Below are 16,267 nucleotides of genomic sequence, written 5' to 3' on the forward strand. Positions count from 1 at the left end.
GTACTGTAACATTGTAATGACAAAGTTATTGATAAAAATGTCTAAAATTTGCTTTAGAGTATTCTGTGAATGTGGATGTCGTCTTTCTATGAGGACTTGTCTTCTTTCTTATAAATGACTGAACACGCTTCCTAAATATTCTATTGTGTTCTACATACACTGATAAAACAAACAGATTTTTTTTCTAGTACCAAAAAAAAAAAACATTCAACATTAAAATGCCATAATAGGCTCACACCATTTTGTCAGGGGTAATGTTTGTAACAACTAATAAACCAAACATCCTATCGATCAATGAACGAAGTATATGAAATTTGTGCATATTTCTTGCAATAAAAGTTATCAAAATGTATAAACTGCATTTCCCAGCTTCAGGCAGAGCAGAGTCCACAGCATAGTGATTTTATAAAGGAAAACCTGGAATAACATTTTTGTGGAAACATGTTTCTCAAATTTCCTTCTCTTTTTTTTATTATTGTGACCTGAAAATTGTTACCAGACACATAGCAGTATATTTTGGATTTTCACAATAGATTTCAGCACAACAATATGTCTGTGGAACATACGAATGGACACTGACAGAGACGACTGGTGTTACATCAGGCAAGCTGGTAAACTATACTAAATGGATTTTGATTTACCAGCTCATGAGTAAGGTTGTGTTGGCTCATGTAACATAGCTGGAGCATCTATTTTATTAAACATTATAAGGCCTGTTCCAGGTGCATTAGACATCTAAAATAGAGGCTAAGTTAAGATTCAATGGCTAATTTTAGTATCCTGGATTGTGGTTTTTTCCTATATACTGATGCCAGTAGCTGCACCATAAAGTACCGATTAGGTAAAATTACCCAAACACTGAAGCCCTTTCTTTTCCCATGCTAAATCACAAGTTAGACAGTATGTGAATTGTAGCATGTTCTACTAAACGTCAGGCTACATGTGTGTTTACATGAGCCGACACACAATTTCTCATGGGCTGGTGATTCGAATTGAATTTAGTATAATTTACCAACTTGTCTAATGTAACATCAGTTGTCTGTGTCAGCAACTATTCACATGTTTTTCCAGTTCACAACCCAAAATTAAAAACAACTGAGAAAAAAATGCCCACACACACACATTCTAATTCCTAATATTCCTATAAAAAGACACCAAATAAAATTCAATGGTTGCCCGTTTTTTCCATTTTCTGATTTTTGTTATTAAATCAGAAAACAAAAAGTGGGTCAAATCCATTTTCGCCCTTTTTCTAAACAAACATTTGCGAACAAACCAGTGTTCCAGTTTTGGTTTTGTCGTGTCTTTTGTTTTCCTGCCAGAAGCCACTGTCACTTAATGTGGGCACAGGCCAATAGAAAACAATAGGGTACAAAAAGCATTGGTATCTCAGAATATACAGCCCATATTGTGACACTACGATGTTTTGCAGTGTGGACTATTGTAGCGACTGTACCTTTTGATGTGAGACTGGGTTGCTCCACCTAGTAGTTTTGTCTTTACAGTCAATATTATTTTCAAGTTAAGAGTCCACTCACATCAGAAGGGCTGAAAATGTTTTGGAAGTGAAAGATCAGGTTAGCAGAATGTTGCCATGATGCTGTGAAAAATGCCAGATTTTCAAAATATAAGAAGTGAAGTCAACACTCCTTCTGAAAGTTGCTTTCTTAGTTTTTCTTTTTTTGAACTTCCTTCATTTCTTTTTTACTTCCTTTTTAAATGTCACCTCTTCTTTATTCTTTAATGCCAACGTTTCCTATTTGTCATTTTTGTCCTTTAATGACAACTTCAACTTAACCGTCTTCCATTTTTTTCACCTTCTTTCAACTCTTATTCTCTTATTTGTACTACTTTTGAATTCCCTTTTCTTTTGCTTCTTTCTTTGTTTTCTCTATAGCTCCTTTTGTTTTTCTGTGTGTCATTATCTTCTGCTTCTATTCAACTTTTTCAGTTTAGACTCCAATTTTATGACTTAAATTGCACAAACTTTTTAGTGTTCAGCAATTTCTAAACTCTTCCACATAATTTCGTCTGAAATTGCCTTTTCTAGTTAAAATTGATTTTAGCTAAAATGGTCGCATCGGTCTTTAACTTGACTGGTTAAGGTAAAAATGGGATATATATTTTTTTATATCTAAACATAAATCCGCTATCCTTCTACTCAGAAATGAAAAAGAGAAGTGGCCTTATGCTTTTAGATGCATGGCAGGATATTTTTTCCCCACAAAAACTAAACATTCAACCATTAATTTCAAAACCTGAACTCCAAACAAAGATGTGTATTCAACAACAAAATTAAGAATTTTTGTGAGGCTCTGGTAAATCCCCCCTGAGACAGAAACATTTATAGTTTATGCTCTGAGTCATCTGGTGGCCAGAAGGGACATACTGAATCCACATGATTTATTTTAACTCTTTACCTTATTGTGATGTTCCCTACGAAATCAATTACATTCCCAACTTGTTCTCATGAATCCACAGGCTCATTGACCTTGTCCACATTTGTTGGCCATGTTAATTAATGGGCACAGACAAACAGCAATTTGGACAGATGGCGTTTATCTGCATGCTGCTTAGTATGCAAGTGTTACATTTGAGAATACAACTGACCTGAGAGAAAGTTAATCCGGTCTATTTAGTCGTGCAATAGCTCTTTATATCCACTAGATGGCAACATTACACCAAGTAGAATAACAGCGGAGCCTAAATGTATATTAAGCGTGAGAGTGTAAAGTCTTCGTAATTAAGTGCCACAGATGTGCACAGAAAATAATAAGGCAAAATTATTAATAACAATTTATATATTGCAATTATTTGTAATTATTTCTCACCGTTTTCCCTGGTTGTATTTTTAAGTTTGTATTTCTTTTAGTTAAGTGGTCAAACATTTTCCTTCATTTAAAAAAAACCTATTTGAGTATTTTAGTTTTTTACAACCGTAATGACTTTGTCTTTATTGTTGGTATCACTGAAATTGTTTTCAGCTGGCATCTTTTCTCCATATCTAAACAGTTAACATCTATCTTCTTTTATGTCGACTAGAGAGCATATTGTTAGACATACGGTCCATTCTCATAAGCATATGCCTGAATTTTATAACTAGTTATTTTTATGATTCTTCAATTCGATCAGGCCACTATTATCATCAGCCCAACCTTTTGATTTACGAGAACATCTGGTGGTTGTACAAGAGGCGATGCAGCAGCCTCTACAGTTTCTTTCTGGTCAGTTACTTCTAAAATGTCTAATAGAGTTATAACGCGGGGGATTTTTAATAGCCTCCCCATATGTGGACACTTGAACACAAGTCTCATAAGCACATATACAGCCATACACCTTTACATCATTTACATGAAGTGCACATTCCTGCCTGTGCGTAATGGCCTGTCTGGGTGCCATAGAGTTAGTAAAGCGCAGTATTAACATGGCTGGATCATCGGGCTCCATCTGACATCTCTGTTTTTGGATACTGAGACAGTGATATTTGGGCTAACAGTGTGTGTTGGTACTCGGGGATATAAATATACGCCACCCCAGGGGCCTGGAGTGTTCGCGCTGGCCCGCATGCCGACCAAGGCAGACAGATCATGGCGAGGGAGCCGGCCACAATCAAGCAAATGTGCTGAAGGATAGTTCTCAACGTGTGTGTGTGTGTGTGTGCGCGTAAACCTGGGGCAGTGTGAGAGTCATTTCATCTCATGTAGCTTTTATTTATCACCATTTATTGTATGGTGTACTCACGTGGAGGGCTGCTCACATTTCTCCTCCCACAGCAGGGGACATAAATAAACAGCTATAGACAATGACGAGATGATTGCGAGGGTTTGGTGTCTAACCTTGACCGTTTATGGCATTTATCAGTCTGTGCAAGCGCCCGAGACAGTGGATGAGCATTTGCAGTAGCACATGTGTCGCTTAAGAAAGTTATATCAGCGCTAAAATGAAAGTAAAACGTATAATTACAAAAGTGTACGTTTGTTAGAGGAAATTGTGCACATTTTTGGAGAGGCCGTAATAGTGCAGCTTTACCAAAGTGCGATTCCAACAACAGCAGTGTGTCAAACTGATTCAATTCAACAATTCTTGATAGAAATCTTAATTTTAAAAGATGCCCTCCTGATTAAAAACGACTATCTCATTCTCTCCATTTCATTATAAATAACCAAACAGTACTTATTGAACAGATGGCCCCCAGACAATTCAATTTGACAATTCAGAAATGACTCTCTAATGATGGGGAAAACCAGGATTGATGAGCAACATGAGGAGAGCTGTAACATCCTCACTGTTCTGTACGGCAGGCTCGAAAACAGATTTCATGCATGCGAACTCCCTTTGTAGTTTTATGGTTCTCTGAGCAGCCATGCAAATTTTCTTTTACACATTTTTTTGTTTGTTTGTTTGTCTCGTTTGTTTGTTTTTGAGCTGTTATTTTTGAGTGATTGCATTATTTTGGACAGCGGGACACAGTAGAGTTTAGCTGTAATCCTCATATTTATGTTGGATTCAGCATTTAGTCCCGCAAGATTTATGTAATGCATCTAATCAAAGCTAATTTCAAACCATCGGGCTGTAACTGAAAAATGTGCGCAGCGGCTGCCAGGCTTTTTGGTGAGCTGAAACTTTTCTTAAGCTCATAATCTGCCAGAGTTGATACTCTGTATGAACACTTGGACTGCTCAGCACACTTGATGCAGTCCTTATGAGAAAATACTACGTTTAAATTTCATTTTATGTTCGAATAAATACAATGGAGAATTTCTTCGGCGCTGGTTCATTTAGAAACAGTCATGCACAAAGACAATTAATATATAGGTTTTCACTTGTTGTTAAATTAATTTGACGCGCAACTAATCAAATTTAAAAAGAAGGTGCAACTATTCCAAAGGTCCAAATAGTTTCCTTTCGCCTTTTCTGCCACGTTACAGTGAGACGAAAGTTGTTATATTTGATGCTCACTGAAAAAAAGAGCAGATTTTGATTTGTTTTTCTAATGTTTTGCAGATGTGGGGACATTTTCACAGTTCTAGCTCAAGTGGCAAAGCAGGAAATATTACAACCACACGGCTTTTCTCTTCACTCTACTCTTTAGTTCTTGCGGACAAACTGCACGGATTAAACTAATGTCCTCCCCTGAGTTGCTGTTTGATAGTCGCGAACGCATATAATCGTCAACTCTCAACACATGCAGTGAACGACACAGCGCATACACGCTGGCACACACACTCAGACCGCGCACTGCCTCCAGCTAAGTGGCTGGGGCGGGACACAGCGTGGGACGAGGCGGGGACAGCAGGCGGGCGGGCGGGCGGGCAGCGAGCGAGTCGGGTTGGTGGACAGCTGATTGTCCGCGTTCACTTTGTTTTAGGGGCGTCCCTGCTCGCTTTGTTGACCACGCCTCTCTCACCTACTAGTTTTCTCCTGTTTGACATCTCAGAGATGGTCCAAAGTGATTCCTCAGGGAAGAAAAGAGCGCAGATCACCCGAGCAGGAGCTACCGAGCAGCGGAGCCGCTGTTTCCCAGGACGGCCTCTTAACTGTGCGTAATCTTCCGTTTCATTCATCTGAACAGAGGAGAAGACTGTAAATAAACAAACGGAGCGAAGGAGGGTGATTCATCTGCTTAGTTTTCGCTCTCGCTGTGGACTGCTTCTTTTTTCAGAACTGACATTTTGCTCGTGTTTTTGTCAGCTGCACCTTGATCCGGGGGACTGTCGCCAACTCAGTGCAGCGTCTCATCTTGCGCTTTCCCTTTCATCGCTCTCACGTTGTTCATCTTTACACTGTAGCTTCTGCTTCCCTTCGTTTTCTTCTGGAGTCGCTGACATGAGGTGCAGCTAACCCTGGATGCTGACAGTTCTCCCTTTTCCTTCCACATGTCGCATCTTTTGTTTACTTTGAGAAACACACGCGCAACTAAACGCCAAGTGAAATAGACCACGCCACTTTGCTCCTCTGACAGCGCGATCAAACAGACACAAGAGGAGGGGAGGCAGGAAAAAAGGAGGGAGCCAAGAAGAGGAGGATTGAGAGAGAGAGAGAGAGAGGGGAGAGAGAGAGAGACAGTGTGAAGGTGCGTTTTGATGTTTGGCATCCACGAGAGCATCCAGAGGAGTGGGAGTAGTATGAAAGAAGAGCCCATGGTGGCCGGGATGAACGCGGTTCGGACATGGATGCAGGGCGCCGGAGTGCTGGACGCAAACACAGCCGCCCAGAGGTGAGCCTGAGGCGGCCTTGGTGCTGCGCTGACACCGGGGAGTGGAGACCAGTGGGAGAGCGCATTGAGATCTGCGGTGTTAAAAGATGGAGAGGCTGAATCACTTGGGGCGGCATTGGTTCCCAGAGGATGCAGTTGTCGGATAATCGCAGTTTCTGCTGGCTTTATAAGTTTTTAGATCGAATTTGCTGTTATCATGATAAAATACTGTACGTGACCCAGAGTGGGTCAACATATTTCTGGACGCCAAGAAGGCTTGAATCAAAGTCGCAGGGTTTTATTGTAGACTTGGGATAAGTTTTGTGTGTGGAAAGTGTCCTGTGAGTTTGTGTTTGGGGGGTTGCATTTCACTTCTTTTGGCTTGATTCTCTTGTGGGCTGTGATAAAGAAGGATGGGTTACTTTTTAGTGAGTTCATACATTAAGTTTGAATTTGAGTTTTCCTTAGAAAATAAATAACAAATTCTTAATATTCCTTCTTAATCAAATTGCTGATAATTTTTGGGACGCAGGCCTATCATCATGAAAACCACTGATCTCTCCAAATTACAGCTTAATTAGTGTATTCAACACTTTTAGTCCCATAGCTTAATATTTTATCTTGTTTGTTTAATTGTTGCAAATGAAACTGCAACTGATCAAACACGCGACTATGCGCCTTAGAAATAGGTTTTCACTCAATTAAATGTAGTTGAGAATTTCAGAATGGACAGTGACTGAAACAGAAGAAACTGAATCTCGATTTTGAAAAGCAAATCTATCTCTGTTGCGTTTTCATTGAATGGATTTATTTGAATTGCCGTCGTGGTGAACGGTGCTGGTTTGTGCTTGTGTCCGCAGCGGTGTGGGTCTTGCTCGGGCACATTTCGAAAAACAGCCGCCCTCCAACCTCCGCAAGTCCAACTTCTTCCACTTCGTCCTGGCGCTATACGACAGACAGGGTCAGCCGGTGGAAATAGAGAGAACCACCTTCGTCGACTTTGTCGAGAAGGAAAAGGTGAGTTTGTACATTTCACAAAATACTTTTATCACGTACCAATTTTTAATAAAGCTACACAATAAGCCTACTGTGTATAAATGGTAGCGCTGCATTGACTGATGACTGACACAGAATTCTGGCCTGTTATGTCAAAGTGATAAATTACCAGACGTGTGTTAACAAAGTGGCCAGACGCACACAGCAGGGATCATTGGTCCTGAAGGCTTTCCTGATGTGATTTTTACATGTGGTTTCCTGAAAGACTTGCAGACTTCTGATTATTTTTGTTTGTCTATATAATTACAAAACTTTACAAATTTATTTTAGTCTAATTTACACCAGCCTATAAATCAAGTGCATAAAACCTTTAGTTGCCAGTGATGCTGTTGACTCGTATATTTTCAGATAATTTCAACAGAGCATTATCCCGCAGGGGCTGTCAGGGAAGAGGTTTATTTTTTAAACAAACATGAGAATTGTTTTTTTTTTTTGTTTTTTTTGTTTTTTGATAGGTAGATGAAGTGTAATGTTGATCTATATGCAATGACGTTCAGGCGTGTGTTTAGAAATATATCTTTAGGTCCCAGCATTGACAGTCGCCTTGTTTATTATTAAATAAAATGTCTTTCTACTGTCAGTATTCATCGCATATTTTAATACGACCCCGCGATTAATTGGGTATAAAACATTTTTTAAAGCGAAATTATTAAAAAGTGTTTTAAATATGTACAGCAATTATACAGACTTTCTATTTCCAGAAAAATAAAGTTTTAAATGCATCTATTTTGTTATTAAAGTGTTTATTTTTGTGTTTATCACTCAATTGAAAAGTTAAGATTACAGAATATATTTTTGTCAAACATCAGAAACAAAAGTTATTCAAGCTGCAAAAGAAAAAACTTTTTTTTTCATCAGGATGTGTGCATTATAAAAATGAAGTGGTTTAAATTTGATCGCAGGGAGACGTAAAATGTTTGCAATCTAAAAATAATGAGTTGGACGTGCAGCAAAAGTCCCAGGAGGAGATGGTTTGCTTGCTCTGACCGAGTGTGTTTGGTTTAATTTTCATAGGAAATGACGGGGGAAAAGACCAACAATGGGATCCATTATAGAATTCAGCTCCTCTACAGTAACGGTGAGTTTGGTTTCCATAATTTTTATTGAGCAAAAACAAAAGCAGTGAGTGAATGATACGGCAAAGGAAACGGGGGAAACAAGTGTGTTCACATCGTTTGTGTATTCTTTATTTATTGTTAATGTTTAATATTTTAGTCATTCTTTAATGCCATAATTAATATTTAATCTATGTATTAAAATGTAATTTACATTTAAATTATTATTATTATTATTATTATTATTATTATTATTATTATTATTATTATTATTATTATTATTATTATTATTATTATTATTATTATGTAATTCTCCTCCTAACAGTAAATCTTTCATTAAGATGGAAACAACCCAAGGCAGCAAAATGAAACAGTTCACATTTAACTTTTTAACTATTTGAACTTGGTGCCTCAGTTGAATAATTGATTACAATTGGGAAAAAAATAATTTGTTTCTACCAGGTGTGGCTTTTTCAAATTGAAGTTTTCATAAATAAAATGAACAGGGTGAAGAGATTAAATTTAATTTGTCAGTTCCAAGTTGTCTGACAGAATGCCACATTTGTTGCTAAATATTATTAGGTTGGACTCATTCAGCTCCTCTCAGATGCCTCATGGGGACAGTGAGAATGAATCAAACTTGTGATCTGAAATATCCCCACTAATGTGCAAAGCTTTCCTTCAGAGGTGACACGAAGCCTGCAGGTTACAGTTTAACTCTCTCTCTCTCTCTCTCTCTCTCTCTCTCTCTGTCTCTCTCCCTCTGCAGGGATTAGGACTGAGCAGGACTTGTATGTTCGTCTCATCGACTCCATGACTAAACAGGTAAATTGCAATAAACTACAAGCTCAAAGAACTAAACTCTGCATCAGCTCAGTGGCTGTGTAGGTCTGAATGTTGCCCCAAACTCCAACTGCTCCCCTCCTCCTTCTTCTCCTCCTTCTCTCCCTCCACCCCCCTCACCCTGCTGCATGCCTGTGTCTGAGACCCTCAACTTCAGCACAGCACAGCCGGCTTGATAAACGACCTGTCTTACCTGTGGAATACATTTACAGAGCCCTAGAAAAGTAGAGGACATGTGTCCTCATACTATACCTCTGCACAGCAGCCAGTAAGTGGGAATGGTGTGTGTGTGTGTGCGTGCGTGTGTGTGTGTGTGTTTTTTTACAAGCTTCAGGCAGTATATATAAGTATGTGTGTGTGAGAGACTGTGTGATTGTGCACATAGAATGTGTTAGTGTATGTACATTGTGTTAGTGTTTGAGAGGGACAGTGATGCATTCCAGCTCACTCTTTGATGACCTTGACCCTCATTTCCTCAATGTGAAACAGAACAAACTATCCCAAAGTGTGTTATGGCAAATTCAATCACACAAAGAAATACAGCACAGCACATGCAGGCTGGTACACACAGAGGGAATTCTCCGTTAGGATGAATTAGACAACGGAGAAAATAAGCCCCTTCAATGTTGTTTTGATATCAGGTCTTTTGTTTTGCCAATTCTGTCTCTAGTGCCATTAGGCATGAAGAGAGTTTGCCTTAGAATGAAAGGAGTTGGAGGGGATGTTGTTTGTGTGTACACATGGATGTTTGTATTTGCACGTTTATCCGCACGTGTGTGTGTGTGTCTGTGTGTGTGTGTGTGTGTGTGTGTGTGTGTGTGTGTGTGTGTGTGTGTGTGTGTGTGTGTGTGCAGGGTGATCACAGCCCTGGAGAGCATGTTGAGTGGGGTTGGAGGGGTAACCAGACTAGATTTTTGGACGCTGTGCAGTATGGACCAGATGGTGCACTATACTCCAGTCTGGCAGTCCAACTGCTCACTGTACACTGCATATAAACACACGTGCATGCACAAACACATATGCACACACAGGAGTACACACAAGCATGCATGGGCGCGCACACACACACACACACACACACACACAAACAATTTCTTTCTTACTGTCAGAACAGAGCGTTCCTGTTCAGGAGAAATGGATTCCCACGACACATACGTTTGCCAGATAGACAACACTACTCCCAGATGAAACACACACACACTCTTCACGTTTTTTTATATGCCCCTCATCATGGTTGACATTATTTTCTTTCAGTATACACATTAAATATGTAAATCATTTTTATTTTATTACATTTTTTCCCCTTGTTTAGCCCATTGTCTACGAGGGCCAGGATAAAAATCCAGAGATGTGTCGGGTTCTGTTGACCCATGAGATCATGTGCAGGTAAGGAAAACACACCCAGCTACAACCCTTTTTTTTACTTTTCTTTTCCGATGTTAGACCATATCAAGATGATTATTTTTCCTATGTTGGAGGTGTCTCAGTTAATGTAAAGAGGGGGCAAAGGTGTAAGGAGTACTGCTAAATTACAATAGGGATCTTATCATTTTCCTCAAAGTGGGTTGGGGAGATGGGCCCTGGCCTATTTCTTTTGGTAGGGGTGGGTATGTGTGTGCGTGTATATATATATATATTTATATATATATATACGTGTGTGTGTGAGTGTGTGTGCTTGCGTGTTTACATCCCTCTCATGTTCAGCTAATTAGGACAAGGAAAAGCTCATTACTCAAACCCATCCTCCTTAGTCTCTGTAATACATGCAGTTTGCTGTATCCTGACAGTGAGCTATGTACAGAGAAGAACCGCCTCAAATTACACATAAAACACAGACACACACATTCACACACTGACTCAAAAGTAGTAACCACGCAAAGTAATAGCAGGGCATCGCCTGCATTTAGAATCAATAAAAGCATCGTACAGCATGTGAATGTCCCTCAAAAGCCAGCCATGTAGAAGTACATGTAGAGTACATGTAGAGTACATGTAGAAAAATGGCTAGTGGCAAAAGTGTAGCCACTTCCTGGTTATCACACAAGGCAATTTAGACCACTTATTTTCATATGCTTCAGGAAATGGTTGAGATCAGAAATCTGATCTGGCTCTCCAAGTCTCCTGTCCTCAGGGACTCAAGAAAGTAAGGGGGAGGGTCATTCTCTCTCCCCCCATCGCTAACACTTATTTGTGTCTTTCTTCATCTCTCCCCACACACATACAGTAGAAGCTCAAGTGTAGTCAGATACAGGTACACACAATTGCATGCTGTACAGACAGACAAGCAGACAGAGGAAAAAAGTAGACACAATGATACCTTTTGGGGAAAATGGGGGGGTTGACGTCTCACAACACACTGTTACATTGTGCGGCAGTCAAATGATTTAGAAAGGACTCGTCACATCAGTATGCAACCCCCTTCTACCCAGCATGCACTACTCCCCAGGTCCAGTGGGACCACTCTGTGACCCACTTCTGAGAAGAGAGAAAGAGCGAGAGAGAGAGAGGCGGGATAGCGGGAGGGGACGAGCACTGAGGGAAAATAGAGAACATAAGATGTCTGGTTATGTGATGTCTGACAGAAATGGAGCTAACCTGAGCCCTGGAGGCTAATTCAAGTTTGCATCCAGCCCCATTGAAGCTCACCGCTTTTACTCTTCTCCTCCAAACTTTTCCTAATATCGCCCGCTGAACTCACCTGGTGTAGTGCTAAAGCCCTAGTCTTACTTCGACAAGCCCGGCAGAAATCCAATTCATGCTTCATCTTAAACTCCACACAAGTCTCACGCCCTTTCAATCCTCTTTCTTATTCCTTTAGGCTGACTTCCTCTCCTCTTTGCTGTAAATTGTGTTGCTTGGTTTGTTGTTCACATTTTGGTGACTAACCCCCCTTTGTCTCTGCCAACTCCCCCTCCCGTCACTTGCTTCCCTGCAGCCGTTGCTGTGATAAGAAGAGCTGTGGCAACAGGAACGAGACCCCATCAGACCCTGTCATCATCGACAGGTAAGAAAACTTTGTCCTTTGACCCCTGTCGACATGATGCTGCACTGTTGTCGAAGACACAGACACAGTATGTCCGACTGTTTCGTTATTCAACAAGAAGCGTGCGCACAATACAAATGCGGCAAAGATTGGAGAAACATAGTACAAGCATGACACAATTTGTATTAAAATTTGAGTGGAGTCGATGAATAAAAGCATTTTTTGACATGTGATCTGGGTGAAGACCTGTAACCTGCGGGCATAATAAAACAGGCAACAGGTTGTTAAAATTTAACCCACCATAATCATCTGTGTAAACCAAATGTGTGAAACAGCAGTAAATAATATTCTAGTGGTAAGTGTGTGAAGTGGAGGAGCAATCACAGAGCAGTTGAGTTGTGCTATAAGTGTGGTCACACAGTGCTGGTGTGGTTGGACTCATGACTTTGCTGATGAGTAGTTAGGGTTACAGCTACAGCCTGGTGCGTGTGTTTCTGCGTATAAATCTCACTCAGTGACAACTTTGCTACTGCTGATTTTGACACTCACACAAACTTGTTCTTTGAGTGTACACCTTTCCCCTGTTGTCATAAACTACCTCTGACCGATACAGCAGCTTACATGATTTACAGCCAGTTTTCAAAAATGAAAAGTCCCCCTGGATTTACAGTCTAGCCTTTGCTGTGTGCTCATGTGTGTGGCACATGTGAGCAAACTGTTTGGGGGAGGGGAAGGCAGGTTATTTATTTATACTTGAGCAATTGTTGAAGCGTGCAAATTTAAGACTGCTCTGATCAAGGAAAGAAGGAGAGTACTTTGTGTTTATCCTGAAGTGATCACTTTTTCTGTAGTTTGGGATTCACAACACACCCAAACAGTGGTATTATCAGGAGTATGTAGAAGTAGATTGTGATATTATTTAGAGTTTTATGTCTGATTTGAATTTGTCACATTTATGTGTATTTGTGTGAGTGTTAATGAGGCAGTGACCTGTGCTATCTGATGAACACAGCTGTCCTGTTTTCGTTGCTGCTCTGTCTAAAGCTGCTCTTTACCTGTGTGTGTGTGTGTGTGTGTGAGTATCTATCTGTGTGTGTATGTGCCACCCTCGTTCCGCTCCAGTGAAGCAGAAGGCCTCACCTCAGCGCTCCCTGAGACAGCTGCACCCCACCACGTGGCCTCAGACAACACGCCTGCCCATCACTCTGTTGCGTTTTTCTGATTTTTGTTTTCCTGTGTGGATACTTGTTGAATTTCTTTTCTGTAAACCCGATCACGCCATCTTTGCAGCCGCCATTATGACTCACCGTGGTTAAGCTGTGCCTTTAGTTTGGCGCAGTTTGAGCAAGGCCACCTTGGTGTAACAGGCCAATCTGTGCTGTGAACAGCTTTCCTATACTGAGCATGTGTTGTGGTTGCTCACTGGCGGTATTCCCCCGACACTCAACGGCTCAGGTGTGAGGGCAGCATTAACGAACAACAAATTAGAACAGGGGGAGGGAAAACAACAGCAATATCCCTGTTTTCCTCTCCAGCAAGCACTCTTTCTGGGCAGGAAAATAGGTCAGGTGAGAGGAGAGCAGTTGGGGAGGGGGGTAGCTACTTTTAAAGGATGGACTGAAGGGGAATAAGAAAGGAGGGTTTATACATTTACTCATTTAGTAGGAATATATTCTTGGCAGTTGTAATAATCAGCGATTCATAAACAAACAAACAACTGTGAGGGTGAAACTGACTCAATTACCACGATTTCCCCTCCTTCAAATTCATAAAGAAATACCATCAGCAGCCCCTCTCCTCCCTTGAAGTTATTTAGTTCGTTAAATAAGGGCTCGTTAGCCCTCTGCTGTTTCGCAGAGATGATTAGATTTTACAGCCCTAATTAGCTGGGCTAGCTCTTACTCTTCTGGAAGAGTAATGGGTCTGATTGCCTAATTAGCTCTCTCGTTAAGATGGGAGAAACAGGCCACTGCAGCAAAACCGCAGGAATGAGGAAAAATAAAGTCAGCTAATGAGAAACTTATTTGATTGTTAGGAGAACAAATCTGGTACAGTGTGGATCAGCAGCGCTCTGGGTACTGTATTCGCTCACTGGGAAAATCTCTCTCAGCCCCTCTTTATCTTGCATCCCGTCAGAAAGAGAATTCGTTTTGGCTTTAAAGTGCCTACAAGGAGCAATGCAATTCAGATTTTAATTATGAAGCATATTTGTTTATAGTGTGATAGAAAAAGGCACTTTGACTAACAAATGTGAAGCTGAAAGAAACATCTTCCACAATCTGTTCTGCTCTGTGAACGTTTCAGTTTAGGACTATCATAGCTGCAGTCATTCAATTTGTGTTGTTGTCATCTCCTACCGTCTTCATTTTCAAAGTTCATGTGATTGGAGTCAGTGCTGAAGATAAAAAATCAGCTCATGCCAGATTGCCAATGTATTTAAAGTGAAATTCAGAGAGACCTTAGTGATGACGTGTCCTGTCTGTGCTTGACACTGGGCAGGGGAAGCAGCTGAAAGGTGAGAAGCTCCTGTGTGCCTCTCTATGTCTTCCCGAGGGATATATGTGGTCCACTTTAGCCTCTTACAGAGGCTGGATAATATGAGGGGAGCCCTTAACTCTCGCCACCTCCACCTCTCTCTATCGCTCCTGGTTAGTGTGGGGTTAATCATATGCCGCCTCTGCCAGTCAGCATATCATCTGCGTGGATGGGCCTCAAATCACAAACACATTTCCCTCTCACCCATGTGCACCTTTCCTGTCTCTCTGCATAACTTTTCCAAAAATGTTCCCACCATAGAACTGCTTTTGCTAATTTACATCCATATAATTGCGGAATAATCTCACAACCCAAATCGGGTATGATTGTCCCTCCAGCCCATGTATGCTTTCTTGGCTTCTGCCACCTGTGTCCTGTGGCCCTTTTCTGCCCATCCGGCTCCCTGAGGCCTGCTGCAGGGTGTCCCCCAGGCTGGGAGAACATCTCTGGAGGGGCCAGAGAAACTCTCTGTGACCAGAGATAAGGATCCACTGGATAGCCCACCACATCCCATAATCCCCCCTTCCACCCCTCACAGTGCAGTGAGAGGTGGGGGTAGGTGTCAAGTTTACATGCACAGACAATGTTATTTCAGGTTTATTGCTGTTTTTGAGTGTGTGCTTGTATGTGTTTGCATTTGCACACACTCCTGCAGTCCGCTGTTGATGTGGCCCATTTCCTTGCATGCGTGACTGTACTTGTGTATCCACATTGATGTTGGTTGTTTCCCCAGGAGTGTGTGTGCGTGTTGATAGAGGCCATTTCCTGACGAGTGTGTGTGTGTCTTGGGTGAAGAATGCAGGGCAGGAAGTGCTCCTCCCGGGGAGGATGATGTCATGGCCGACAGTTTCCTGTTCTGCGAGCCAGTGGAACGGACTGACTCTCAGCTTCGTGGTGGGTAGTTAGCACTTGTGGATCAGAAACATGTTAAATAGTTTTGGCTCACTCCTCTACACCTGGTTTGATGTTAGACCAGGTCACCTGACATATCCGGAAAGAGCAGACACATTTTGCCACTAGTAATGATTTGAGAAATTCATTTTCTGACTTTTACTCCTCTGTCTCTAGTGGGGAACCCCCTCTTTGTTTTGGTTGCGATGTTTGGATGCACTTCCTGGGGTGAGAGGTCATGCGTTGCCTTGACTGTGCTAACGTGCAGTAGTGAATAATGTATGTCATTGACTTTATGTCAGTCCTTCCAGCCCCCCCAAGCCGAGCCCACCCATGTTTAATTCATCCATCTCATTTGTGTGTGTATGTGCGCCTGCAAATGTGTGTGTTTGTGTGCGTGTGTGTCATTTAGAGGCCCAGTCTGCACCTGTCCAGCCATTAGCCCCCTTCTCATTTGCATTTGATGCTAATGTGGTTTACTGGCAGTGCCTTCCGTCCCCTTAGCTTAGTTTCACTTTCATATCCGTGACTGTGTTAGTGAGAGGGTGAAAACACACTTTTCAATACAGCTGTCCTTCCATTTTCTGATCAGCTGATGTGTCTCACATCTGAATACTGTCTTTATTTATTCTTTATTTATTTGTTGTTTACTTTCCTACATCTTGGGTCTGCTTGATGGTGGACAGTCTTTTTTTCCACCTATCATCC

The 16,267-nt window shown here is 41.3% G+C and overlaps 1 protein-coding gene across 5 annotated transcripts in view; it reads left to right on the forward strand.

Moving 5' to 3' along the window:
* The first annotated feature begins 5,375 nt into the window (after window positions 1-5,375).
* The window catches only part of ebf1a (EBF transcription factor 1a), a 53,563-nt gene continuing 42,671 nt past the window's right edge, over window positions 5,376-16,267 (forward strand). For 2 of the 5 annotated variants that reach the window (XM_067517583.1, XM_067517584.1), the window contains exons 1-6: window positions 5,386-6,217; window positions 7,057-7,213; window positions 8,267-8,330; window positions 9,077-9,132; window positions 10,463-10,536; window positions 12,086-12,154. In XM_067517583.1, the coding sequence (XP_067373684.1) occupies window positions 6,084-6,217; window positions 7,057-7,213; window positions 8,267-8,330; window positions 9,077-9,132; window positions 10,463-10,536; window positions 12,086-12,154 (554 nt within the window). In that variant the 5' untranslated portion in view covers window positions 5,386-6,083. Of the gene's footprint in view, window positions 6,218-7,056; window positions 7,214-8,266; window positions 8,331-9,076; window positions 9,133-10,462; window positions 10,537-12,085; window positions 12,155-16,267 lie in introns of all 5 variants that reach the window. The other 3 variants (XM_067517586.1, XM_067517587.1, XM_067517585.1) reach the window with 3 other exon arrangements.

This window comes from Channa argus, chromosome 10, assembly GCF_033026475.1.
Source record: "Channa argus isolate prfri chromosome 10, Channa argus male v1.0, whole genome shotgun sequence".
NCBI lineage: Eukaryota > Metazoa > Chordata > Actinopteri > Anabantiformes > Channidae > Channa > Channa argus.